Genomic DNA, 26450 nt, shown 5'->3' on the forward strand with positions numbered 1-26450 from the left:
CTTTCTCTTTCTCTCTCTCCTTTCAGGCAATCATGGTTTGCAACACAAGTACAGGAAGGTTATCATGTGCATTCCTTCACCTACTTCCAACGCTCCATTCTTGTCCAAAGTGATCATTTCTAACTAATGTTGTCATACTGGACCCTCCTCTATCTTAACTATCCTCCACCCCCCCGACCCCGACACACCTCTGTGGTAATTTCCAACCATTAACTAGTCCTTCCGGCCCACTTTCCCTGGCCTCGGATATCAGTTTATGTATATATTCTTTTCTTGGTGTAGGGGCAGTCACACCAGTGGTGCTCGTGGCCACTTCTGGTGGTGTAGGCGGGCCCTGTGGCCCTGGGAATTGAACCCGAGCCCTCCTGCATGCTCAGTGTGCATCCCAGCCTTCCGAGCCGTCTCCCCGGACACTTGCTCTGCACTTAAGTGCATTTGCTCTGCATTTGTTGTGCACTTAAGTGCACGTAAGTGCTTCTCAGCGTGCGGCGGGACTCGCAGCGATCAGCCTGTTGGCCCTCCTGTGTCCCCATCTCAGGGACTTCACTGTCCCTGTCTTACGAATGGTGACACCCAGCGTAGCGGGGACTCCCCCAGAGACACACAGCTACCTGAAGCTGTGTGTTCTGCCCCACGAAGCACAGATGGAGAGCGTGTCAGGAGACCCCAAGTTGCCTGAGCCTCAGCCCTTGGCTGTGTGAGGGACTGTGTCTCTCGCTCTGCAGGGTGCCAGGTCCTGCGGCCAGCCCAGGCCTCAGCCAAGGACAGCTTCTTAGGTGGCCTGGACCTGTGGCTGCCGCCCAAGTGGAGTTCCTCGGGCCAGAGAGACGTACGGGGGTTAAGGCACTCACTCTCCATGTGGCTGCACACTGCTGGGTGTGACCCTCCCTCAAACCCAGTCCTTTAGCCCCCACAAATGAAGCTCCCCGCACAGTCCTGGGAACTCTGCTCCCCCTCAGTCCACGGCTGAGCAAGACAAACTGTTGCCCCGTGTGGGGCTCGGGGGGAGGAGGGTGGTCGGTAACTTGCCCCAGGTCCACGGCAAAAGCGATGTTCCAACCCAGTGGCCTCATCTCTGCGCCCGGGTGATGGGCGGGAGGGGGCCGGTGTCGTCTGTGCTTTAAGGGGTAGGAAGGAGAGGCCGGAGCGACAGGACAGCAGGGAGGACGTCCCAGAGGGTCCCCCAGGCACTGCCAGGAGTGAGTCCTGAGTTCAGAGCCAGGAGTAAGCCCCGAGCGCTGCCGGGTGTGGCCCCCAATAAAAGAGGGGGCGAAGGACACCCCTCTGCCGAGGGGGCTCCCCGCTCTGCCGTCCTTCTCCTTGACCCCCCCCCGCCCAGCTGCACCGAGGAGCTTCTGGAGCGCATGGCCAGGAAGCCCACCGTGTGTGAGTCGGAGGTGAGGGCCGGGCGGGCACACAGTCACCCCCTCAGCCCTGCACCCCCCAGGAAGGGCCCACAGGCGGGGGGGCCCATCTTCCGGCCATCGGCTAGGTTTTCGTTGCTGTCTTCTTTTCATTTGGGGACTGCCGTGGCGGGTGGAGGGTGAAGCACATCTGGTGGGGACACAAGGGCCACTCTCAGTGTGGTGTTCCGGGACCCTAGCGTGCTGGGGGTCCAACTCGCGGCCCCTGCATGCACGCCCCGGGGCCCTCTCCACAGCCCCGTCTCATCTCTTTGGGACTTGTACCGTCCGTTTTGAATTGCAGGAGCCAGCCCCACCCCCTCCCCATGCAACAGGGCCCTGCTCTGCGATGGCCTCAGTCTTCCTTGCAGAGCCCCCCGACTTTCCTCCCAGAAGGAGGCCCCCCTACTATACTCGTGCTCACCTCTCTTGCCTGACAAGGGTGAACAAGTTGGATCTGCACAATTTGGGGATACTGTGACATTTCTCCTGAAATTGTTCTGTGCCCTCCGGGGGAGGGGGTGATGGTCATGGAGGCCCTGGTTCCTGGCCTGCATGGCTTGGACCCCCCACCTCCCGCCCCCCAGTCTGTGAGGAGCGAACCTAGTGACCCACCCGCGTGCCCCGCGCCCCCACACGCACTCCGCCCCCTTTTTCCCAGATCCGCACCTACATGCGGCAGGTGTTGGAAGGGATAGGCTACCTGCACCAAAGCCACGTGCTGCACCTGGACGTCAAGGTGAGGTGCCGATAGGGGCCAGGCAGCAGGGGGGGCGGGGGGCGGGGAGGGGTTGTGTGCAGGTGGCGCGGTGCCCACCCCTCCTTAAGCCTCACCACACCGGGGCCTCCCGTCTTGCAGCCCGAAAACCTGCTGGTGGGGGACGGCCCCGAGGGCGAAGAGCAGGTGCGCCTCTGTGACTTCGGGAACGCCCAGGCGCTGACGCCGGGAGAGCCCCAGTACTGCCAGTATGGCACCCCCGAGTTCGTGGCCCCCGAGATCGTCAACCAGACTCCTGTGTCCGGAGTCACGGACGTCTGGTAACGTGGGCGGACAACGGGGCGGACTTGTTGGGGTGCGGGGACACAGCCCCTCCCGAGCCGCGCCCCTGTGCACACACAGCCAGATCCACTGAGGCCCGGTTCCCGGCACCCCCGAACCCTGTTTTCCTGTTGCCCCAATCCAGCCCTCTGAAGGCCACGGGCATTCGTGCAGGCATGTCCTGACCTCTTGGAGGATGGAGGCTCAGATGGACGGTGAGGTGGGCCAAGGCCAGCCTCTGGGGCAGGGCTAGGGGACTGGGTCCCGCTCTGGAAGCCCACTGTGTTGGGCAGACCCCACATGTTCAGCATGGGTTCGCCACGCCCACTGGGCAAGGATGACTCCACCCATTGAGCAGGGATGGCCACGCCCACTGAACAGAGATGGTCACGCCCACTGAGCAGGGATGGCCACGCCCACTGAGCAAGGATAGCTCCACCCACTAAGCAGGGGTGACCCCGCCCCTTGAATAGCATTGATCCCGCCCATTGAACAGGGATGACTCCTCCCACTGAGCAGGGATGTCCACGCCCGCTGACACGTGACCACTCACTGCACAAGGTCTCAGTTTCTGCCGGCCTTGGCTTCTTGGTTCCCTGGGTGCTCGCCGCCCTCCCTGCAGCTCTCATGCCACCCTCGGGAGACAGCACTGTGTGTGGGACCCCACGCTCCTGGGCCAGCTCTGCTCTTACCCCAGATTCCTCCATGAATGTCTGCAGCTCTGGGTCTGGGGTCCTCCAGGGAGGAGGACTTTGCCTCCCTGCATGCACTTGCGCGCGCACACACACACGCACATGCGCACGCACAGTCCTCAGGGACCTGGCTTCTTACCTCTCCCTTCTTCCCTGCAGGCCTGTGGGCGTCGTTGCCTTCCTCTGGTAAGGACCCCCATCTCCTCTAGCATCTACAGGCAGGGGCAAGAGGGCCGTGTCACACCCCTTCCCTTTCCCACACTCCCATGGGTAAGAACGAGGATGTCGGGTCCACTCGTCCTGGCCATGTCCACCACCCGCCACTGGAAGGGTATAGACATGGCAGGCTTGGGGCCCTGGAGGGAGAGGCCAGCAGGGGCTCAGAAGCCCCTAGGGCGGGAATGTGCCATTCCTGAATCCCCGGAACACGGCTAGGAGCAGGGATGCTTAGTTCTGGGAACAGAGTGCCCTGTACTCTCGAGAGCAGGCCCTGGAAGGAGGGGCAGGGCAGGTCCCTCAAAGCACAGGTCCAGGACCAGAGTAATAGTGCAGTGGACAGGGCACTTGCCTTGCACACGGCCAACCCCAGCATCCCAAAAGATCCCCTGAGCACCACCAGGAGTAATTCCTGAGTGCAGAGCGAGGAATAACCCCTGAGCATTGTCAGGTGTGCCCCCACCAAAAAAAATCACGTGTCCGGTGCAGGGGACCAGCCTCCCGCAACCTGCCCATCGGGGGTGGTGTAAGGGTAGGGCCACCTGGCTCCCCTCCTTCCCCCTCCCAATGTCCGCCGTCCTGCCCCGCCCCCCCCCAGCTTCCCCTTCACCCCCACCCTAATGACAGCTGGCCCCTCTCCGACGCCCCTGCTGCAGCCTCACAGGAATCTCCCCGTTCGTCGGGGAGAATGATCGAACGACCCTCATGAACATCCGCAACTACAACGTGGCCTTCGAGGAGACCACGTTCCTGAGCCTCAGCCGGGAGGCCCGCGGCTTCCTCATCAAAGTGCTGGTGCGGGACCAGCTGTGAGTGCTCCACCCGCCCAGCCCCCCACCTGTCTTCCGGGGAGGCCCCGCTCTCTGCCCTCCTGGCCCCCCACCTCCCCATCCCCCTGTTGATTGGCAGAGTGGATGAAGGCGTGAATGAATGACAGCCCCGTTCCCTTCCAGGAGGCCTTCCGCAGAGGAGACCCTGGAGCACGCCTGGTTCAAAGTGAGTCTGGGCCCTCGGGGCCGGAACTGGGCGGCGGGCAAGAGGGAGTGTGCAGTCACAGCATGTGAGCACTCGGTGTGCAGAGCGGAACGGGCTTTGTGCGTGCAGAGCCTTTGGGGGTGGGGAAGGTGGAGCCACAAGCAGCGGTGCTCAGGGGACTCACAGGTGCTGCCCGAGATAGAACCGGGGTAGTGCCTCACTTCCCGCATGCCCTCTCCCGCCTAAGGGTTTTCTTTTCTTGTGGTTTTGGTTTTTGTGTCACATACCAACAGTGCTCAGGGGGTTCCTCCTGGCTCTGCACTCAGGAATCACTCCTGGCAGTGCTTGGGGGACCACCTGGAGTGCCAGGGATCGAACCCCAGGCCAGCTGCACGCAAGGCAAACGCTCTCCCCGCTGTACTATCGCTCTGGTCTCTGGCGATATTGTACTTCTCTGGGAAGCTGGCCACCTGTCTTTTTTTTTTTTTTTTTTTTTTTTTTTGCTTTTTGGGTCACACCCAGCGATGCTCAGGGATTACTCCTGGCTTTGCACTCAGGAATTACTCCTGGCAGTGCTTAGGGGACTATATGGGATGCCGGGGATTGAACCCAGGTCGGCCGCGTGCAAGGCAAACACCCTCCCCACTGTGCCATCGCTCCGGCCCCAAGGCCACCTGTCTTTTAAGGAAAAAATTTTTAAACGGAACCACCATGAGGTACACAGTGTCAGGGTTGTTCATGATTGGGTCTCTGTCATACAGTGTCCCTTCACCAGTGTACATTTCCCGTCACCAGTGTCCCCAGTGTCCCTCCTGCCACCCCCTCCCAGCCTGCCTCCATGGCAGACACTTTTCATTCTTTCTCTCTGTTGCTCTGTCTCTCTTTTCTTGTTTGTTTTTGCTCTTTGGGTCACACCCAGCGATGCACAGGGGTTATTCCTGGCTCTGCATTCAGGAATTACTCCTGGTGGTGCTTGGGGGACCATATGGGATGCTGAGAATTGAACCCGGGTCGGCCCTGTGCAAGGCAAATGCCCTACCAGCTGTGCTGTTGCTCCAGCCCCCCCCCTATTTTGGAGGCGGACCCCCTCTTAAACATTGCTCAGGGGGCCATGCCAAGGTCTGCTAGCTGCCAACATGCTCTCCAGCCCTTGGAGCCCCCTCCCGGGCCCAGCACGTGGGTTTGAACTGCCCCTGATCCCCTCATCTCAGCGCCCCCAGACCTGATTCTGGAGATCCCTTCCAACCTGACAGTGGACAGGGGTGCCTGCGGGTTCGGTCTCTTGGCCCTGCTGGTCACCTGAGGGTGATTCATACTCATTCAACCTCAGTCCCTGAGCAGCGGGCACCGTGCCAGGCTCAGGAGTGTGGGGAGGGGGTAAGAGACCCAGATGGGGCTAGAGCTATAGTACAGTGGGGGGAGGGGCGGGTATTTGCCTCGCACGTGGCCCACCCAGGTTCGATTCCCAGCATCCCATATGGTCCAGCATGGGACTGCACTGCCAGGAGTAATTCCTGAATACAAAGCCAGGACTAACCCCCCCTGCATCGCTGGGTGTGACCCAAAAAGCAATAAAATAAAATAAACATTAAAAAAAAAGAAGACCCAGAAATAGTAACAGAATAAACTGAGCAGTAGCGTGGCGGGCAGAGTGTCTGCCTTGCACACCAGCACTCTGGGTGTTCAATCCCCAACACCCCATGTGGTCCCCCGAGCCCACCCGGAGTGACCCTGGAGCACAGAGTCAGGAGTAGATCCTGAGCACTGCCGGGGTGACCCCCAAACCAAACAAGGGTGATGCAGGGAGCATCTGAAGGCCGAGCTCCCTCAGGCTCATGCCCGGGGAATGAGAGTGTTGTCCCCGCATCCGACAGGAGCTCTGAAGGAATTCCTGGGAGGGGGTGTCTCTGGGGGACGCTGCTGTCTGCTGCCTTGGCCGGACACCCCCTGCCCAGGCTGCAGAGGTCTGGCTGGGTGCTCTGGCTCCCCCAGGGCCAGCCGGGAGCCTCAGCCTGAGGGCAGCTCTGAAGCCCAGCCTGGGGGCCACTGGGGTGCTGCACGGGGACAGACTCGGGGGCTCTGTCGTGCCTCTGATGGCCTTTCTCTCCCCGGTGCCAAACTGTGGGGGTGCAGGTGACAGGAGTCCTTGCACTCAGGCCCTGTCCCCTGGTTTGCAGACACAGGCGAAGGGCGCTGAGGTGAGCACGGATCACCTGAAACTCTTCCTGTCCCGGCGGAGGTGGCAGGTGAGTGATGCTCTCAGCCCCCTCTCTCTCCCCCCCTCCAACTCTCCCCCCTCTCCCTCTGTCTCTTCTCCCCCCTCTCTCCCATCTCTCCCTCTCTCTTCGTCTCTCCCTCTCTTCTTCTCTCCCTTTCTCTGTGTCTCTCCCTCTCTCCCATCTCTCCCACTTCTTCCCTCTCCCTTTCGCTGTCTCCTTTTCTTCCTCTCTCCCTCTTTTAGCTTCTCTCCCCTGTCCCCCCCTCTCTTTCCCTCTCCCCTTCTTCTCCCATCCCCTCTCTCCCCCACCCTCTCCCCTGGAGGTGACCTCGAGGTGACCGTGAGGTGTCCCCGCTGGCCTGCCCCAGAGCTGACCCGGCCGCTTTGCCTCCAGCGTTCCCAGATCAGCTACAAGTGCCACCTGGTGCTGCAGCCCATCCCGGAGCTGCTGAGGGCGCCCCCGGAGCGGGTGTGGGTGGCTGTGCCCCGGAGAACCCCGCCCAGCGGGGGGCTGTCGTCGTCGTCGGACTCGGAGGAGGAGGACCTGGAAGAGCTGCCCTCCGTGCCCCGGCCGCTGCAGCCCGAGTTCTCGGGCTCGCGCGTGTCCCTCACGGACATTCCCACGGAGGACGAGGCCGGGGCCGCCGCACCCATGGACTGGCAGGAGCAGGGCCGGGGTCCCCTTGGTGACCAGGAACCCCCCAGCGCGCAGGCCCTCCCCTCCCCAGGCCAGGAGCCCGCGGCCGGGCCCAGCCCGCCGCGCGGAGCGCTCCGAAGGGGCAGCTCCGCCGAGAGCGCCCTGCCCCGGGCCGGGCGGCGGGAACCGGGCCGGGCCCTGCAGAAAGCGGCGTCCGTGGAGCTGCCGCAGCGCCGGAGCCCCAGCCCGGGGGCCACCCGCCTGGCCCGGGGTGGCCTGGGCGAGGGCGAGTACGCGCAGAGGCTGCAGGCCCTGCGCCAGCGGCTCCTGCGCGGGACCCCGGAGGACGGCAAGGTCAGCGGCCTCCGGGGTCCCCTGCTGGAGAGCCTGGGGGGCCGACCCCGCGACCCCCGCTTGGCCCGGGCCGCCTCCAGCGAGGCCGCCCCGCGCCACCAGCCCCCGCCCGAGACCCGGGGCCTGCAGAAGAGCAGCAGCTTCTCGCAGGGCGAGGCAGAACCCCGCGGCCGCCACCGCCGCGCCGGGGCTCCCCTGGAGATCCCCGTGGCCCGGCTCGGGGCGCGCAAGCTGCAGGAGTCGCCCTCGCTGTCGGCTCTCAGCGAGGCCCAGCCCTCCAGCCCGGGGAAGCCCGGCGCCCCCCCAGCCAGCACCCCCAAGGCTCCGGAGCCTCCGGCCACGGCCCCCGGGGCTGCCCCCGCGCCCCCGGCACCCGAGCGCCAGGAGAAAGCCCCCGAGCCCGCGCCTGAGCCAGCCCCGGCCCCACAGCCCGCAAAACCGGCCAGGGCTCAGCGCGGCCCCGCGCCGCCCGCCACCCCCTACGCGCAGATCATCCAGTCCCTGCAGCTGTCGGGCCCGTCCCCGACGCCGACCCGGGCCCCGTCCCCGACCCCGACTCCGGCCCCGGCCCCGGCCCAAGTTGCTCCTGCGGCCGCCGAGCCCAAGCCCCACCCGGCGGTCTTTGCCCGCGTGGCCTCGCCGCCCCCCGGAGCGCCCGAGAAGCGCGCGCCCGCCGCGACGGCGGCGGCGGCGGCCCCAGGGGCCCCGGGCCCGGGCCCGAAGGCGCGGGTGGCCACGGTGCCCCGGCGGCCGGGCAGCAGCCTGAGCAGCAGCATCGAGAACCTGGAGTCAGAGGCGGTGTTCGAGGCGAAGTTCAAGCGCAGCCGAGAGTCGCCGCTGGCGCGGGGGCTGCGCCTGCTGAGCCGCTCGCGCTCGGAGGAGCGCGGCCCGTGGCGCGCGGCCGAGGACGAGGACGGCATGTACCGGCCCAGCCCCGCGGGCACCCCGCTGGAGCTCGTGCGCCGGCCCGAGCGCTCCCGCTCCGTGCAGGACCTGCGGGCGGCCGGCGAGCAGAGCCTGGTCCGCCGCCTGTCGCTGTCGCTGTCGCAGCGGCTGCGACGCACGCCGCCCGGCCAGCGCCGCCCGGCCTGGGAGGCCCGCGGCGACGGGGAGGGCTCGGAGGGCGGCAGCTCGGCACGCGGCTCCCCGGTGCTCGCCGTGCGCCGGCGGCTCAGCTCCACGCTGGAGCGCCTGTCCAGCCGCTTCCAGCGCAGCGGCAGCAGCGAGGACTCCGGGGGCGCGTCGGGTCGCAGCACGCCGCTGTTCGGGCGGCTGCGCCGGGCCACGTCGGAGGGCGAGAGCCTGCGGCGCCTGGGCCTCCCGCACAACCAGCTCGCCGCCCAGGGGGCCGCCACCACGCCTTCCGCCGAGTCCCTGGGCTCTGAGGCCAGCGGCAACTCGGGCTCGTCGGGTGAGGAGGGGCAGGGCAGCGCCGGGTGGGCAGCTGGAGAAGGTGTGAACAGGAGTGCATTAGGAGGGCAGCCGTGGGGCTGGTGGGGAGCGGGGGTCCCCACAAAGGACTGGGGCACACGCTTTGCACGTGGGAGGGCCAGGGGTCAAACCCCAACACTGTATGGTCCCCCGAATTGCACCAGGAGGAGCCAGGGGGTGGAGCCATCATACAGCCGGAGGGTATTTGCCTTGCATGTGGCCGACCCAGGTTCCATCCCCGGCATCCCGTATGGTCTACTGAGCACCAGGAGTGATTCCTGAGTGCAGAGCCAGGAGGAACCTTGAGCATTGCCAAGTGTAACACCCCCCCAAAAAAAAAAGTGCATGGGGGTATGGTGCAGAGCCTGGATGGGGAAGGGGTTAACTGGAAGGAGGCCCCTGGAGGAGGCTAGGGACAGCCCCCAGAAAGAGATTCACCAAATTGTGGAGTTCCTGGGGCTGGCTTGGGAGGGGGCTGGTGCAGAGGCTGGAGGGGGCGGCAGACAGGAAGCTGGGTGCCCTCCGCTCCTGCTGGGAAGTGCTCACGGCTCTGGCTCTTGGCAGGGCCCGGGGAGAGCCGAAGCCGGCTGCGCTGGGGCCTCTCGAGGCTGCGGAAGGACAAGGGGTTATCCCAGCCCAACCTGTCCGCCAGCGCCCAGGAGGACCTGGGTCACCCGTACGTGCGCAGTGAGTCAGGTAAGAGGCTCACTGGGGAAGAAGGCCCCACCCCCATGCCAGGGAGCCATCCCAGCTGGTGGGGGAGGGGCACACCCCAGGACCCCCAGCCTCCTGGGAGTGTGGGAAGGGACCCAGGGTCCTGAAACAAATGATAGATTAGCAGCTGCAGCATTCATGATAGGTGAAGGGGGCAGGAGCGATAGCACAGCGGGCGGGGCGTTTGCCTCACACGCGGCCGACCCAGGTTTGATTCCCAGCATCCCATATGGTCCCCCGAGCACACTCAGGGTTAATTCCTGAGTGTGTGAGTCAGGAGTAACCCCTGAGCATCACCAGGTGTGACCTCCCCCCAAAAAATTAATGACAGGTGAGGAAACAGGCAGAGGGGCTGGGCACTCCCCTCTGGGTGGTGGTAGGGCTTGGCTCTCAGACTCTTAGATTACCTCTCATGGAATTCCTGGGTCTTTAACCTGCTGCAGGGTGGGGGGAGGGGCAGGAGATTTCGGGTCTCTAACCTGCTCCCTGGGCGGCACCCAGTCTCTAACCTGCTGGGGGAGGGGGGCAACCCAGGTCTCTAACCTTCTCCTGAGAAGGACCCAGGTTGGGGCTGGAGCAGTAGCACAGTGGGTAGGGCATTTGCCTTGCACATGGCCAACCCGGGTTCGATTCCCAGCATCCCATATTGTCCCCAGAGCACTGCCAGGAGTAATTCCTGAGTGCATGAACCAGGAGTAACCCCTGTGCACTGCCAGGTGTGACCCAAAAAGCAAAAAAAAAAGAGAGAGGGACCGAGGTCTCTATCCTCCCTGGGGGAAGGACCCCAGTGCCCCGTGTCCTCCCTGTTGGCATATCCTAGGTCTCCAGCTTCCTCTCTGGTGGGAAACTCTGGGTCCCTAACCTCCCTTTTGAGAGACCCTCAGTCTCTAGCCTCCTTCCTGATGGGAGACCCTGGGCCTTTGGAGGTGGGGGAGCCCACTCAACTGTGCCCAGAGGCGGTCACTCCTGCCAGTGCTACGGGGCTCCTGTGCGGTGCTGGGGGTCACCCCCAGCCAGCCAGGTGCTAGGCCTTCCCCTCTGTACTGCCGCTCAGGCCCCAGGAGCCTCTGAAAGGATCCCCAGAGAGGTCTCCCGTCCCCACGGTGGCCCTCCAGATGTGTCTGCCCTCATGGCACCCAGGGCCACTCCCCGCCAGCCTGGGGCTCACCGCGTGGGTGCTGCCCCATCCCCGATTCTCAGCACGCGCCACCCTGCCCAGATCCCCCAGCCAGAGCTTTAGACACAGGCGCAGGCTTCAGGATGCCACCGGGCCCTGGGCAGTTCCTCTGCATGGGGGCCTGGCGGGGGGTCAGAGCTCCCCCAGGGCTCTCCCGGGAAACGTAGGTTACCCCAGGACTCACTCCATGTTCCCCAGACAAGCAGGACGGCACAGTCCCCTGGGCCCTGGGCAGGACATTCACCAGCTCCCGGTTCTTTTTTTTTTTTTTAAGAAAAAAATGACGGGGCTGGAGAGATAGCACAGCGGGTAGGGCGTTTGCCTTGCACGTGGCCGACCCGGGTTTAAATCCCAGCATCCCATATGGTCCCCTGAGCATGGCCAGGGGTAATTCCTGAGTGCAGAGCCAGGAGTAACACCTGTGCATCGCCAGGAGGTGTGACCCAAAAAGCAAAAAAAAAAAAAAATGACAATGGGGCTGGAGCGATAGCACAGCGGGTAGGGCGTTTGCCTTGCACTCGACCGACCCGGGTTCGATTCCCAGCATCCCATATGGTCCCCTGAGCACCGCCAGGGGTAATTCCTGAGTGCAGAGCCAGGAGTGACCCCTGTGCATCTCTGGGTGTGACCCAAAAAGAAAAAAAAAATGACGTGATACAAATAATTTTAAAATAATTATTTTAATGAATCACCATGAGATACAGTTGCAGACTTACAGTTCAGTCAAACAATGTTTGAGTACCCATCCCTCCACTAGTGCCCATTCTCCACTGCCAAATGTTCCCAGTATCCCTCCTGCCACCCCCACCCCTTCCAACCCTCTGCCTCTGTCCCTCTTACTCTCTCTCTCTTTTCGGGTGTTATGGTTTGCTGTGTAAACACGCACAAAAAAGGGGCACAGCACAGCGGGCACAGGGTAGCGGCACTCCATCTCTCCCGCCACCCGAGTTCAGTAGTCTCACACCACGCCGCTTCCCACCCCAGGAAGGTTGATGGTGATGACGAGGCAGGCGAAGGAGGGAACGAGGGCCAGGCTGGTTGGTCTCAGTTGCAGTTTATTCCTTTCCCATCTCCATTCTCCTCTGATTCTCCTCCTGCTTCTTCCTCCCCCATGCTACTTCATTCTCCATCTCTCTCTGGGTCTGGATCTCAATCTGGCTTCTCCGGATCTGGCACTGGCACCCCAAACCCACTCTTATAGCCTAGTTAAATCCCCCAGCATGAGGGGTTGGGGCTTACACATAGGTGTGGTCACAATCAATAGGGGTAAAGTTCTTTCCCTCAGGGGATGCTTCTTCTAGGACAGATTCTCTTTCAGCAGGATACCCGCCCAAGAGCGGAATCCCGTGGGTGTGTTTCTCCTTTCCTTGTCCAACTAGCATATAAGCATTCATAATATCAATCATTTTGTATAGACACAGCAAGAGATGCATTAAGCTTATAGAATTGCTCTCCTGGGGTCATCTCGATCTCAGACTACAGTGCTCAGGCCAGATTAGTCTTTCCTATCCTTAGCAGGGTCCTAGTCTCGTCATTGCTTTTGGATCATGACGGCATTTGTCCATGACCAAGCTCTTAACTTATAGTTAAGCATCAGGCACTTTGGCCAGGCCCATCTCAATGCCAGGGTAGCACATAATTCACTACTTGCCCTGGGTCCGTCCCGTCCCTCGTCGGGACCCTGCCTTTGGGGTGCTAGGAACTAAGGGCAACTGAGGCTTAAGTGGAGAAAGCAGATGCCCAGGAGTGAATAATATTCAAAGCCAATTAAATCCCAAGTTATAAAAGCATATTAACAACTCTCTTTCTTTGTCCATACAAAAGGGACATTGCTTTAAAGTAAACTATTCAAAAGACACAAGGAGAGGAGAAAGACAATATTAACTTACAATCCAAGTTCAGTGTCCTAGAAAGGTCTGACCTTACAAATTAACAGAGTCTGATTAGGGGGGAAAGCTGATTAACTGGTTGGGAAAGAGAGCGTAGAGAAGTGGTTACAGATAGATAAAGGAATGTCTATTTGTAGCTCCTTGTGGCAAGGGGAACAGGACATACCAATGTTGTCTTAAAATGTTTAGAGATTATTACCAGATAAACCTAAACTCTATAGCAAGGGAGAAAGGACAAAACAATGATATCCTACAGTTTGCAACATAGGTACTAAGCGGCCATCGTGTTCGGTCCATAGTCTACTTTCAGCATTCATCTACCATCCCAAGCGATCCCTCCAACAATCATTTACTTAGTGGTTCCTTCTCCATCCCAGCTGCCTTTCCCCCCCACACACACATGAGACTGGCTTCCAAGCCGTGGAGTGGTCCTCCTGACCCTTATCTCTACTGTCCTAAGGTGTTAGTCTCCTATTATGTTACTTTATACTCCACCGATGAGAGCAGTCCTTCTGTGTCTGTCCCTCTCTTTCTGACTCATTTCACTTAGCATGATGCTCTCCATGTTGATCCACTGATATGCAAATTTCATGGATTCATGTTTTCTAACAGCGGCCAAGTGTTCCATTGTGTAGATATACCAAGGTTTCTTTCACTAGTCCATCTGTTCTCAGGCACTTGAGTTTTTTCCAGGTTCTCAGTCCCCAGTTCTTGTTTCTGCACAGAACCCACGGCCCACACGGCGGGACTTGGCTGGATTTGCAATGACTGTGCCTGACCTTGGCCCGAGAAGCTGGGGTGTCATACTCCAGGCCATGGATAGAGAGGGCTCTAGCGAGTGGAGATGTGGGGGGTGGCCGGGTGGCCCACTGGTGAGCACAGGTGGAGGGAGACAGCAGCCCTAAGGCCCAGGGTCAGCAGGGACCAGCTTCGACCCAGCTCTGTTTTGCTGGGGCAGCTGATTTTTTTCCTGCCCAATGTCCCTGACTCTGACCTCCCCCCCCCCCCGTCTCCCTGCAGGAAGACCACTGTCCCTGTCACTTGAACTAGGAAGGAGATAACGTGAGCGGTGGTATGCATTGCTCATTAGAAGACCCCGGCCAGGTCACCCTGCTGTCCCCTCCCCACCCGTCCCGTCAGCATCCTCCCTTGTGTTGACAGTGGCCTTCGGGGCCAGAGAGATGGTACAGGAAGTCAGCCTTGCATGTGTCCAGCTTGGGTTTAACCCCGGACACCCCAGAGGCTCCCCGGAGCATGGCCAGTAGTGAGCTCCAAGCACAGAGCCAGGAGTAAGCCCTGAGCATGGCCAGCTGTAGCCCCCAAACAGACACACCCAAGAAGAAAAAGAAAGTGGTCATTGATGAAACTGTCCATGTTCTGCGGCTGGGGCCTGAGCGTGGGGCCCGCTGTTCCCCCTGGAGCAGAGGGGGTGCTCTGCTGTACCCTCTGCTGGACCGTCCCCTCCTTTGAGCACTGCTGCTGCCTTGCTCAGTTCCCATCCCAGTTCTCTATCAGCAGCAGGAGCTGGGGCTCCCCGGCCTCTGTGCCCCTCACCCACCCGTCTCGTCCCATCCACACCCTCAGATGCAGACTTTTGTTTATTTATTTATTGTTTGGGGGCCACATTCGGTGGTGCTCAGGTGTTACTCCTGGCTCTGCAATCAAGAGTAACTCCTAGCACGGTAGATGCAAGGGCCAGGGGGATTGCCCCATAGCTGGAAGCCTGCTTCATGAGCGGAGGGGAGAAGGCAGATGGAACAGAGAAGGGATCACTAAGAAAATGATGGCTGGAGGAACCAGCTGAGATGGGAGATGCATGCTGAAAGTAGATAATGGACCAAACCTGATGACTTCTCAGTGTCTGTGTTGCAAGTCATAATGCCCAAAAGTAGAGAGAGAGTATGGGGAATATTGTCTGCCATGGAGACAGGGGGACGATGGGGAAGGTGGGGGTATACCTGGAATATTGGTGGTGGGGAATGTGCACTGGTGGAGGGATGGGTGTTGAATCATTGTGAGATTGTAACCCAAACATGAAAGGAATCTTTAACTATCTCACGGTGATTCAATAAAATTTTAAAAAAGAAGAAAAAAGAATAACTCCTCGTGGGGCTGCAGCGATAGCACAGCAGGTAGGGCGTTTGCCTTGCAGGGGCCAACCTGGGTTCGAATCCCAGCATCCGATATGGTCTACCTGAGCACCACCAGGAGTCATTCCTGAGTGCAGAGCCAGGAGTAACCCCTGTGCATCGCTGGGTGTGACCCGATAAGAAAACAACAACAACAACAACAACAACAAAATAACTCCTAGTGGGCTCAAGGGGACCGAATGGGATGCCGGTGGGGATCAAACTCCGGTCAGCATTCGCAAGGCGAACAACTTGTCCTCTGTACTCGGGCTCCCGCCCCCATAACAAACTTTTCTAAGGTTATACTCCAGGGAGCAGGTTGGGATCCACACACCAGCTGTGTTGGGGCAAGGACCTGGTTTGGTTTTTGCTCTCTAGTGTGGGGGTTGGGGGAACACCCAGTGGTGCTCAGGGCTTACTCCTGACTCTGTGCCCCGGGCTGACTCCTGGTGGGGCTCCAGGGACCAATATGTTGTGTGAGGGGGGGGGGGCGGGGTAGAGATTGAACCCAGGTCAGATGTGTGCAAAGCTAGCATCCTCCTTGCTACGCTGTCTCCTGACTCCAGAGCAAGGACCTTGCTTATCCCCTGTGCTCCTTCCCCGACAGGCTGCAAAGTTAATTTGGCTAAAACATCCTCTTGGGCTGGAGCGATAGCACAGCGGGTAGGCATTTGCTTTGCACATGGCTGACCCGGGTTCGATTCTTCCATCCCTCTCGGGGAGCCCGGCAAGCTACCGAGAGTATCCCGCCCGCACGGCAGAGCCTGGCAAGCTGCCCATGGCGTATTTGATATGCCAAAAACAGTCACAACAAGTCTCACAATAGAGACATTACTAGTGCCCGCTCGAGCAACTCGATGAACAACAGGACGACAAGTGCTGCAGTGCTAAAGAATCCTCTTGTCTGGGACCCGGGGTGCTTGATGTCTCCTTCGAGCATATTAATGAGTCGATAGTCACAGAGGCAGCCAGAGGTCACATGGACTTGCCTCCCCTCTCTCGAGCGCCCTGCACTGGCAGGACGGGAGCCAGGTGGGGGTCCCGGGACCCACGGCCCTCTTCCCCATCTCCCCAGACTTCCCCCCAGTCTTCCACATCAAACTCAAGGACCAGGTGCTGCTGGAGGGAGAAGCCGCCACGCTGCTCTGCCTGCCCGCAGCCTGCCCCGCCCCCCACATCTCCTGGACTAAGGGTAAGGCGGTCCCGGAGGGGCGGCGGGGGGTGGGAGGCGGTGGAGGGGGGCACCTGGGGTGCTCAGCAGCTCCTCTTGTCCTCTCTGTGCCCCCCCCCTGCCACAGACAAGCAGTCCCTGCGCTCCGAGCCCTCCGTGGTCATCGTGTCCTGCAAGGATGGCCGGCAGCTGCTCAGCATCCCCCGGGCCAGCAGGCGGCACGCGGGGCTCTATGAGTGCTCGGCCAGCAACGTGCTGGGCACCGTCACCAGCTCCTGCACCGTAGCCGTGGCCCGTGAGCGAGCACTGGGCGGGGGGGAGGGGCGGGCGGGTGGGTAACAGGAAGCCGGGCTGGCTGGGCTCACAGGGGCTCCCCTCCTCTCTCTCTCTCCAGGCGTCCCCGGGAAGCTGGCGCCCCCAGAGGTGCCCCAGACCTACCAGGACACGGCGCTGGTGCTCTGGAAGCCGGGCGACGGCCGGGCCCCCTGCACCTACACTCTGGAGCGGAGGGTGGAGGGTGAGGCCCCGGGGTGGGAGGGGAGAGGCGGTGGCGGGGTGGGTTGGGAAGGGTGGGGAAGTGCTCTCCTGGACGTGCCCCACTCGAGCGCCCTGGGAACCGGAGGAAACAGCCCTCCGGCCTCAGCCCTGCCCGCCTCCCCTCTGCAGGCGAGTCGGCCTGGCACCCGGTGAGCTCGGGCATCCCTGACTGCTACTACAACGCCACCCAGCTGCCCGTCGGGATGCCTGTGAGGTTCCGCGTGGCCTGTACCAACCGCGCCGGCCAGGGGCCCTTCAGCAACCCTTCCGAGAAGGTCCTCATCAGGGCAGTGCCAGGTCAGCGGTCAGCGCCACCTCCCTCTCCTCGAAGCAGCCCGGTTCGCCGCCCCCCCTACCCCCCATGCTCCAGCCAGGATACCCGTGGGTGACTTTCATTTCTGTCTCCCCTCAGATTCCTCCGCTCCGCCCTCCGCCCCTCGGGATGTCCCTGTTACCTCAGGGCCGGCCAGGGCCCCGCCTCCCACCTCACCTACCTCACTGGCCCCCTCTCCCAGCCCCAGCCCAGCTCCTGCCGCGCCAGCAGCCTCCCCCAGGGCGCCCAGCCCCGCCTCCCCCCACTCGCCACCCCCCAGCCAGGCCTTGCCCTCGCTCAGGGCCGTGGGTCCACCCCCCGCCACACCCCCCCGAAAGCACAGGGGCCTGCAGGCTGCCCGGCCAGCAGGGCCCCCCCCTGCCAGCGCCCAAGTCACCCCAAGTGAGCTTGGGCCTTCCCTCCCCGACGGGGGGACCCCCGGCCCAGCCCCTGGCCCACAAGGGGTGAAAGCCGCGGCCCCCGCCTCGCCCTTGTACTTGGTGACATCGTTCGTCTCTGCGCCCCCCGCCCCCGAGCCGCCCCCTGCCCCCACCAAGGAGACCGTGCAGAGCCTTAGCCCGGCCACAGAGGCAAGGGAGCCCCGGGAGGCGTCACCCCGCAGTTCTCCGGGGCCCGAGGGCACCGCTCTTCGGCAGGGCCCCCCCCAGAAGCCCTACACCTTCCTGGAGGAGAAAGCCCGGTGAGTGGGGCTGGGGTCCGGAGCAGGTGCGGGGTGGGGGGAGCAGGCCATTAGGGACAGATTAGGGACGGAGTGAGAGCAGGCCTGAAGGGCACCAGGAAGCTGCACCCCCCCGAATCTGAGCATGACGAGCATTTGCCCTGGGAGCGCCTTTCACGACCACCACATAGAAAGAGAAGGGGGGAAGGCCTCGTGATTGTCACCCATTTCCCCAGCGAGAAAACTGAGGTTAGGGGCCAGAGCGATAGTACAGCGGGTAGGGTGTTTGCCTTCTACGTGGCCGACCCGGGTTCGATCCCCGGTATCTTATACGGTCCTCCGAGCACCGCCAGGCATGATCCCTGAGTGCAGAGCCAGGAGTAACCCCTGAGCATCACTGGGTGTGACCCAAAAAGCGAAAAAGAAAAAAGAAAGAAAAGAAAACTGAGGTTACAGAGGCTCCAGGATTCTCCCCTTGAGGCAACGTCCCGCGGCTGTGGCCTTGCACACAGCTATCCTGGGTTCGATCCCCCACATCCCGGAGGGTCCCCATACCATCCCACAGGGGTGATTTCCTCAGCACAGAGCCAGGAGTCAGCCCTGAGCACCGCTGAGTGTGGGCAGAGCTGGGACCTGAACCCGGTTCCTCGGGTTGAATCCCAGAGCCCCCATGCTGGGCCCTGCCTGCCGGAGACCCGCCCGTGTCCCCCCCTACCCCGCCATCTCCCCCTGGGGGACTGATCCCACCCCCTTCTCTGAGCTTGGTGCCCCCTCCCCCCCCATCTCCCAGGGGCCGCTTCGGCGTGGTGCGGACGTGCCGGGAGAACGCCACGGGGCGGACGTTCGTGGCCAAGATCGTGCCGTACGCGGCCGAGGGCAGGCGGCGGGTCCTGCAGGAGTACGAGGTGCTGCGGGCGCTGCACCACGAGCGCCTCATGGCCCTGCACGAGGCCTACATCACCCCCCGCTACCTCGTGCTCATCGCCGAGAGCTGCGGCAACCGGGAGCTCCTCTGCGGTCTCAGCGACAGGTGTGGGGAGGGGGTGGCGGGGGAGGGGGGAGGTGGCGGGGTGGGGGAGGACGGCGGGCAGGAGCACCCAGGGTGGGGCGGCCCCCGGTGGTGACCAGCGTCGCCTCCCCCTCCCCCGCCCCTCCCCGCCCCCGCCCCTCCCGCCAGGTTCCGGTATTCCGAGGACGACGTGGCCACCTACGTGGTCCAGCTGCTGCAGGGCCTGGACTACCTGCACGGCCACCACGTGCTGCACCTGGACATCAAGCCCGACAACCTGCTGCTGGCCCCCGACAACGCCCTCAAGATCGTGGACTTCGGCAGTGCCCAGCCCTACAACCCGCAGGCCCTGCAGCCCCTCGGGCACCGCACGGGCACACTGGAGTTCATGGGTGAGCGGGCGGGCAGGGGGCAACCGGGGCTCCCCCCCCCGCCGGCCTCGCCCGCGAGACTTGTGCCTCTGAGTCTCGTGTGACTTCGGGGCACGCCCGGTGGTGCTCAGCGGTGGGTGCTCGGGGCCAACTCCCGGCTCTGCATGCCGGGGATCACGCCTGGCGGAGCTCCGGGGACCAACTGGGGGGCCGGGACCCAACCCAGGTTGGCCCTGTGCGAGGCAGGCATCTGCCCTGCTCTCCTCTCTCTCCGGCCCTTGGCGGGGAGGGCGGCACGCCAGCACTGCCTGGGGCACCCCGAGGTGCCAAGGATCACGCCTCGCCCCCCCTCTCAGAGCCTTACCCCCCCAGCCCCTCCCCCAGCTGCTTCCTGTCAACCGTCGCGAGCTCAGTTCTTGGGATATTTTCGGGCATCAGGTCACCCCCCTTTTACAGATGAGAAAACAGAGGCCCGGCGAGGTTAATAAGCATGTGTCTAATTCCAGACAGTTATAAATGGTAGAGCCAGGATTTGATAAAGCAGGGAAGACAGGGAAATCCATCATCAAGTTCTAGAAGGGAAGCCGGCACCGTGCGCCGACCTACTAAATACTTCATGTGCATTGGCTCTGCCCGGGACTTAGCCCACAAACCTCGGCCCCCCACGGGCCAGTGGGTGGGTTCCCGTTGCCCTCGCCCGAAGGGGCAGGCCTGGGAGGGGGAGCACCGGGCTGGTCCAGAGCTCTGCCTCTCACCCACATTCTTCGCCCTGGGCCTCCTGCCTCCAAGCCTCTGCCGTTCTGAGGACCCCTCCTCCCCCCATACACACACATACATACACACATACACGCACACGCACGCACACACGATTCAGCGTGAGCAGGAGAGGGAGAGGCCCTGACTCCCCCTCTAGGGTCACCCCTTCCTCACCTGCCAGCTGGCCCCACAGCCTGCACTCTGGCCAGTCTGGGGACCAGGACATGGCCCTGAGCCGAGGAGGGCCATCCTGCCCCTCTTGGGCCCCCTGCCACCGGGAAACGGCATCAGCTTGGCCTCCTGTCTCCTGCCAGCCCCTGAGATGGTGAAGGGAGACCCCATCGGCTCTGCCACGGACATCTGGGGCGTCGGCGTGCTCACTTACATCATGTGAGTGCCCCCCTCTGGGCCACGCCCCCAGCTCTCTGCCCTGCCACATGCCCACGAGAATGCCGGCCTCCCCCTTGCCGACTCACTGTCTCCCCCACAGGCTGAGTGGACGCTCCCCCTTCTATGAGCCAGACCCCCAGGAAACAGAGGCCCGGATCGTGGGGGGCCGCTTCGATGCCTTCCAGCTGTACCCCAACACCTCCCAAAGCGCCACCCTGTTCTTGAGAAAGGCCCTCTCGGTCCATCCCTGGTGAGTGCGGCCCCCACCTGCCCAACCTCCCTACCCTCCCCCCACCCACGGCCTCCAACACACACCGGTCCCTCCAGCTCCTCCTGGCGGCTGCTCCTCCTCCTGCCTGCAGGTGGCGCTCAGCCGCCGCCCCGCTAGCTCTACTGCTGCTCCTCCTAGCACTGCGAGTACTTTTCCTACCGCTTCTCGTTCTTTTACTGCTTTTACTGTTACTCTTCCATTCCTTGTAGTTTTTCTTTTTACCATTACTATTCTTTCTTTTATTCCTCCTTCTATTACTATTAATCTTGATGTTATTACCAGTTCTCTTACTGCGCTATGAACTGCTGCTATGACTTTATTTATACTCTTGCTGTATAAATAAATAGTATAAATATTTATTTATACTACTGCACTACTCTGAGCTCTCACTGCTGCTCTTACTCCCAGCCTTACTCCTGCTCCTACTACTCCTGTCACTTTATGGTTGTACTACCCACATGTGGAACAACGACGAGTTTCTTTGCTTTTGCTACGAGTATCATGACTCCTCATTCTCTTAGATGCTTTTGCTACTACTATGAGTTTTCCTATTGCTGCTGTGATTACTGTTCCTCTGTGTATTTACTATTGCTCCTGCTGTTCCCGTGGCTACCTAGTTTCACTGTCCGTGCTTGAGGCCTGAAACAGTCGCAGTTCTCCTATTACTGTTAACTACTAGGACTACCACTACCATTACTGCCAGTGTTGTTACCACATGTTCTTGCTATTCCTCTTGCTTCCTGGCTGTCCTGCACATGCCCGAGGCCCGGAAGTCGGAGGTCTCGTGTTACTCTACTCCTGTTATTGTTACTGTTACTGTTACTGTTACTGTTACTCCTGCCACTACTCTTACTTCATCACACCCTCACTGTGGCCCCTGCTATTGCTCTCCCTTCCTGGCGGCACCGCCCCTGCCTGAGGCCTGGGACAGCCCTGGGCGACAGTGAGGAGGAACCACTCACTGTCCCCGTTCTCTGAGTTCCCGGACCTGCCCGGGGCCCAGTCCCCACGGGCCCTGGAGGATCAGGGGCGCGGCTGGCGGTGCTGGGTGGGTGGGTGCGGCCCCGCCAGGGGTGCGGGGCAGGCGGGCGCGCGCGGGCCCGGCCTTACCGCCCCCGCCCCGCGCAGGAGCCGGCCGTCGCTGCAGGACTGCCTGGCGCACCCGTGGCTGCAGGACGCCTACCTGATGAAGCTGCGGCGCCAGACGCTCACCTTCACCACCAACCGGCTCAAGGAGTTCCTGAGCGAGCAGCGGCGCCGCCGCACCGAGGCCGCCACCCGCCACAAGGTGGTGCTGCGCTCCTACCCGGGCAACCCCTAGCGGCTCGGACCCGCAGCCGGCCTCGGGCTTCGACTCGGGGCTCCATTCCAGGGCCCACGCCGAGCCGGGAGCCTCGCGGGGCTTCAGACACCACCAGCAACATCCGGCGGGGCTCTTACCTCACGGACCTGCGGGCACAGCGGCCCCGGGCTGCGGCCACACCATCCGGGCCGGAGCCAGATCGGGGGGACCCGTCGGGCCAGGCTGGGCCGCAGTGGAGCAGGAACCGGGGCGAGAAGGGCAGGGGGCGCGCGAGCGAGAGTCTGCGGGCTGGGGGAGGGGAGACCAAGAAGGTCCCGCGGGGGGGTGTGTGTGTGCGCGGGGCGGGGGGGGGGGCGTGGGGGACGGTGCAGTGGGGTGTAAGGCGCCCAACGAGCTGGAGAAGCCAGGAAGGAAGGAGCCCAGGGCCGTGGGCTGGGCCGGAGGAGCGGAGACGCGCGGACGGGACGTAGGACAGTGCCAGGGAGCCAGTGCCCGCGTGTGAGAGGGGCGAGGGCGGCGCGTGAGGAGAGAGGACTTGGAGGGGACGCAGGAAGTCAGGGGCCAGCGCCCCTGGAAGGAAGAGGGAGAGGGAGAGGGGCAGTGCCCAGGCGAGGCTGCCCTCTGGGTGCTGGCTCAAGGGCGACCCCACTACCCTTCTGTGGCCTTCGTCCTTCTCCCCATTTGTGTTTATTTATTTATTGACTTTTGTGAAGTTTTCCTTCCACCCAGTCCCTGTCGCCCAAGTTGTCCTGACCTTCCCGCCCCCCCCCGTCACCCTTCTCACCCCCCCACCACCCGCCACCCAGCTGTTCCTGCAGCTGTCTGTCTGTCTGTCACAAAGGAAATAAAAACAGCAAGCAGCAGGACCTATGTGTGGTGTCTGGACGGGGCAGCGCAGAGGGGAGGGCTTTGCAGGGGGGAGGGGTGGACATTCCAGCCTACTCAGGGTGGCTGGAGCCAACAAGTGCCCAGCCCTGACCTCTCCCCTGCTCCCAGAGGGCGGAGAGGCTTCGCTCTGAATCCTGGCAGGACCACCAGGCCCCTTGCACCACTTTGCACCCCCTTCTCCATCCCTCCGTGGAGGACGCGGGCGGGCTCTGGAATGGACCAGCTCACACCCCAACCTGGATCAGCGGCCTTTGCTCTTAACTGGGGTCAGGCTCGCTCCTGTGACCCCTGGAACAAGAGGGCATCCGTTATGCTTGGCGAGAGCAGTGGATAGGATGCACCGCAGAGGCACAATCGGGACACAGGGACACCAGCAGCACGGGGCAGGGCGAAGGGGGCCACAGACGAGCATGTCCGTAGGGGCCTGGGCCCAGTTTCCGCGTTACCTGGCGGGGGGTGCCAAGGTGCCAGGGCAGAGCTGCCTTATCCCAAGGGTTCAGGTGCAGGGGAACAGTGCCAGTCTCCCCAGAATCCAGGGGGGGACTGCTTCCTTCCCTCCCCGTCTAGAAAACGGATCTTAGCAAAGAAATGAAGGCGCTCTCCATGATCGGAGGGAGCTGGCTCGTGCGTGCCAGTTGAGGCTGAGGGCTGCTTGGCTGGAATCCAAACAACCCTTCGCCCAGCCCAGCCTCTCTGGCTCCTCGGGCCCCCCGGGGGAAGAGGCAAACCCCATCATCATAAAAATAACAGAATGTGAAAGCCAGCTGGAAGGGACTGAGAGCTGCCGTGCCCACCTGTCAGTGCAGCGATGAAGATCTACCGTTTGCCTGGGAGGGTCCCAAATCCCCCGCACGCCGCCGAGTGTTTCCGTATGAAAACGCGGTGCCTGAACCGGTCCCTCGGAAAGTGGCAGGCAGACTTCCTCTACAGCCCACCCCCGCCCCAATCTTGAGCTCCCTTCCCATCTCCTTTGGAAATGGCATGTGAACTGCTTGTTCCAAACCCGGAGGAGCAACGGTAATTTATGTCAGCAGAGTCGTGTCAAAATGACTCTCATCTAAGGAGACAGCACGCCACACCTGAACTGCCGTGACAGTGAACAGGAGCGGCGCTCTGGCGGGTTCCTTGCCCACCCCCCGCCACCCCCCGCAACTGGAGTCCCAGCGAGTCTCTCGGATGGGGTGGAGGGGTGGGAAACTTGACAGCAGGTGGTCGGCTGACCCTGGACCTCATTGTACGCCCCGCAAAAGGGCCTGAGCGGATCCAGAGCTGGAGGAGTGGTTATTACTGCCCATCTCCATGGAGAAAAGCAGACCCGACAGACCCCAACCGGTCACCGTGAGGAGAGGAGTGGAGTTGGAGGGGATGGAGAGGAGGTACCCACCCGCCTCAGAACAAATCTCCTCGGGCCCCTCTAGGTTGATCTCAGTTTACCGCCAGGGGGCAGTGCGTGGAAATGACAGCTCTAGACTCCCGGGGGCTGCGGCGATGGGGTAGGGAGGGGTCAGGGGGTAGTCGCTTCGTGATTGGCCCTGACAGCTACGTGGACGCCTTCTGATTGGCGGGGCGGCCAGAGCAGTCGGCCGCTCCTCGGGCTGGGTGGTGGGATGCCGGCTGCAAATGCTCAGACCCGGTTCCCGACGGTGTCTGCTGGGCCTGTGTAACGGGCTGCCCAGCTCTCCCGGCACGGACTCGTGCTGGACCCCAGCACTGTTTGCCGCCCCCCCTGCCCCCCCCACCATCCCGACCTGCCCCAGCAGCCGACATCCCAGGTTAACTCCGGCAAAATAAGGAGCCTGCTTGGGTCAGGGGGAGGTAGCTAGAGGACGGGGCCGGGGGTCGGTAGCGGGGTGGGGGGGGGAAACACTTGGGGAGGCAACCATGTCAAACTAAGCAAGGAGCGAAGTTCTGTATAAAGTCACGGTTCGGGGCTGGAGTGATAGTACAGCGGGTAGGACAACGTGCTTTGCACACAGCTGACCCGGGTTCGAGTCCCAGCATGCCATATGGTTCCCTGAGCCATATATGAGATCACTCCTGTGCCCAGGAGTGATCCCTGAGCACAGAGTCGGGAGTAATCCATGAGCACTGCTGGTCCTTGGCAGAGAATGGTTCTTGGCCCAAGAAACAAAAACAAACAAGCAAAAGCGCAGGGTTCAGGGCTGAGCAGCTGCCCGTACCCCTACAGTGCCATCCCGACGGGCTCCGTGAAGCCTGTTAGAGGACCCAGGACCTGAAGTTGACTCCTCCGCCAAGGTGAGTCCCCAACTGTAAACTGACCTTAGACATTCCCTGGCATGTTCTGAATTGGGGGAGGGCAGAGAAGGCTGAAGGTCCGAGTCTCCGTCAAAAGCAGCTAAAAACAAAAGCCGTGGCTATGTGGCTACAGCCTGCCTCCAGAATGTACCCTGGACATCAGTGACCTCCCCGCCGCCCCCCCCCGCCCCCGCCCCGATCCAGAACACAGCAATCCGCTCCCAGGTCTCTTATCTGCGCTGCTGGTGAGGGGAAGCCCTGGGTACCTAGGGTAGCTAGTAGCCTGAGCCCAGGGTCAGGGGTCACCAAGGGTCCCTGGGCATAGCGGTTGGTGATTCCGAAAGAGGGAAGGACACACGAAGAAGATCTACCCTTTTGGCAGCGCAGACACCATCCTTTGTGCTCAGCCCTCTCTTAAGGGTTTAGGGAGCGAGGGGGCCAGCAGGGGGCAGTTTGCCTGTGGCCAGCGCTGCTGGCGACTCTGAAGCTTTGTGGAACCCTCGGGCACCCCCTGGTCCTCAGCGGGCGGCCGTGGTCCCGGAAGGAGCAGTGGCCACGGCGGGTGCTGGAGCAGCTGGCGGACGTGGTGCTGACAGAAGGCAGCGTGGTCCAGCAGACCTGTGGCGACTCGGCGCTCCTGGACCCATTCAGCCCTCCGGGTCTGCGCGCCAGCCTCAAGCCGGGATCGCTCGGATTTCAAGGACCCTGACGCCGTCGCACTGATGGTGCGCGACGGCGAGCTGGCCGGCCTGGGCTGTAGACAAGGGCATCCACGTGACCACCCACCTCCGCCAGTGCTCCGACTCCGCGCGAAGCCTCGTGGAGGGTGGGCGCGCCGGGGGCGCAGTGCCAGCGCGCAGGGGGGCACCACCACCCAGGAGGGCGCCCGCCGGCTGCAGCGGCGCGCGTTTAACCGCCGGGGCCTACGGAAACCCGTCGTGGCCAGCTCAGCTCTGCACTGTGTCCAGGGCGTTAGACCTGCGATCCCTTCCTACCCGGGTTAAGTCGACTCAGGGCCTCAAGGTCACAGCGAACCTGAATTAGGGATCTGTGCCGGCTTCCGGCTCAGATTGCTAAGGCACTGCGAGATGCAGCGACATTCCTGGGCTCCCCCCGCCCCCCAGTTTCTCTTTAGACCCTGCAACCTATCTCGCCAACCGGAGGGGCTGCGATGAACCTCGTATAACTGGCGAGAAGAACCCGGGAAGGTTGTGCCCGAAGGCGCAGAGTTTGAACGCAGCTCGGCTGGAGGGCCAGCTGCGGGGAGGTGCGGGGATACGCCCCGCCCGCCGAGCTACTCCTGGTCTTTTGTCCCTTTCCTCTGGTTCCTGCAGCAAAGATTCAAAGTGGACCAGGGAACACGGAGGCGCGCAAAGGCACCTCGGAGACGCCGACCTCTGCGAATCGGCTCCCGAAAGGGCTGGATCGGAAAGGATTTTTCGAGAGGACCAACAGGGAAGGGCAGTGACCCGAGGCCCGGAGCTGGAGTGTGGGCGGGACAGAGCCCAGGAACCCACAGGAGCGAGCCCGGGCGGGGATGAGCTGTTCAATGAGCCCCTCTAGGGCGCGCGTAAACGAACTCGTGACCTCCGCTCCCCAGGGCGCACTTAGAAACCGTCAGTACACGCTGAT

General features: G+C 62.2%; 1 protein-coding gene across 5 annotated transcripts in view; it reads left to right on the top strand.

Moving 5' to 3' along the window:
* SPEG (striated muscle enriched protein kinase) overlaps positions 1–22540 on the top strand; it is a 64529-nt gene extending 41989 nt beyond the window's left edge. For all 5 annotated transcript variants that reach the window (XM_055123157.1, XM_055123156.1, XM_055123158.1 and 2 more), the window contains 19 exons: positions 1340–1397; positions 2065–2142; positions 2263–2441; positions 3294–3320; positions 4007–4159; positions 4304–4346; positions 6503–6571; positions 6938–8945; positions 9530–9661; positions 15950–16066; positions 16173–16340; positions 16440–16562; positions 16712–16879; positions 16995–17595; positions 18365–18604; positions 18752–18975; positions 20025–20100; positions 20201–20350; positions 21500–22540. In XM_055123157.1, coding sequence (XP_054979132.1) covers positions 1340–1397; positions 2065–2142; positions 2263–2441; positions 3294–3320; positions 4007–4159; positions 4304–4346; positions 6503–6571; positions 6938–8945; positions 9530–9661; positions 15950–16066; positions 16173–16340; positions 16440–16562; positions 16712–16879; positions 16995–17595; positions 18365–18604; positions 18752–18975; positions 20025–20100; positions 20201–20350; positions 21500–21692 — 4807 coding nt within the window. In that variant the 3' untranslated portion in view covers positions 21693–22540. The remainder of the gene's footprint in view (positions 1–1339; positions 1398–2064; positions 2143–2262; positions 2442–3293; positions 3321–4006; positions 4160–4303; positions 4347–6502; positions 6572–6937; positions 8946–9529; positions 9662–15949; positions 16067–16172; positions 16341–16439; positions 16563–16711; positions 16880–16994; positions 17596–18364; positions 18605–18751; positions 18976–20024; positions 20101–20200; positions 20351–21499) is intronic.
* The last annotated feature ends 3910 nt before the right edge of the window (positions 22541–26450 follow it).

Source organism: Sorex araneus, chromosome X, assembly GCF_027595985.1.
Source record: "Sorex araneus isolate mSorAra2 chromosome X, mSorAra2.pri, whole genome shotgun sequence".
Taxonomy (NCBI): Eukaryota; Metazoa; Chordata; class Mammalia; order Eulipotyphla; family Soricidae; genus Sorex; species Sorex araneus.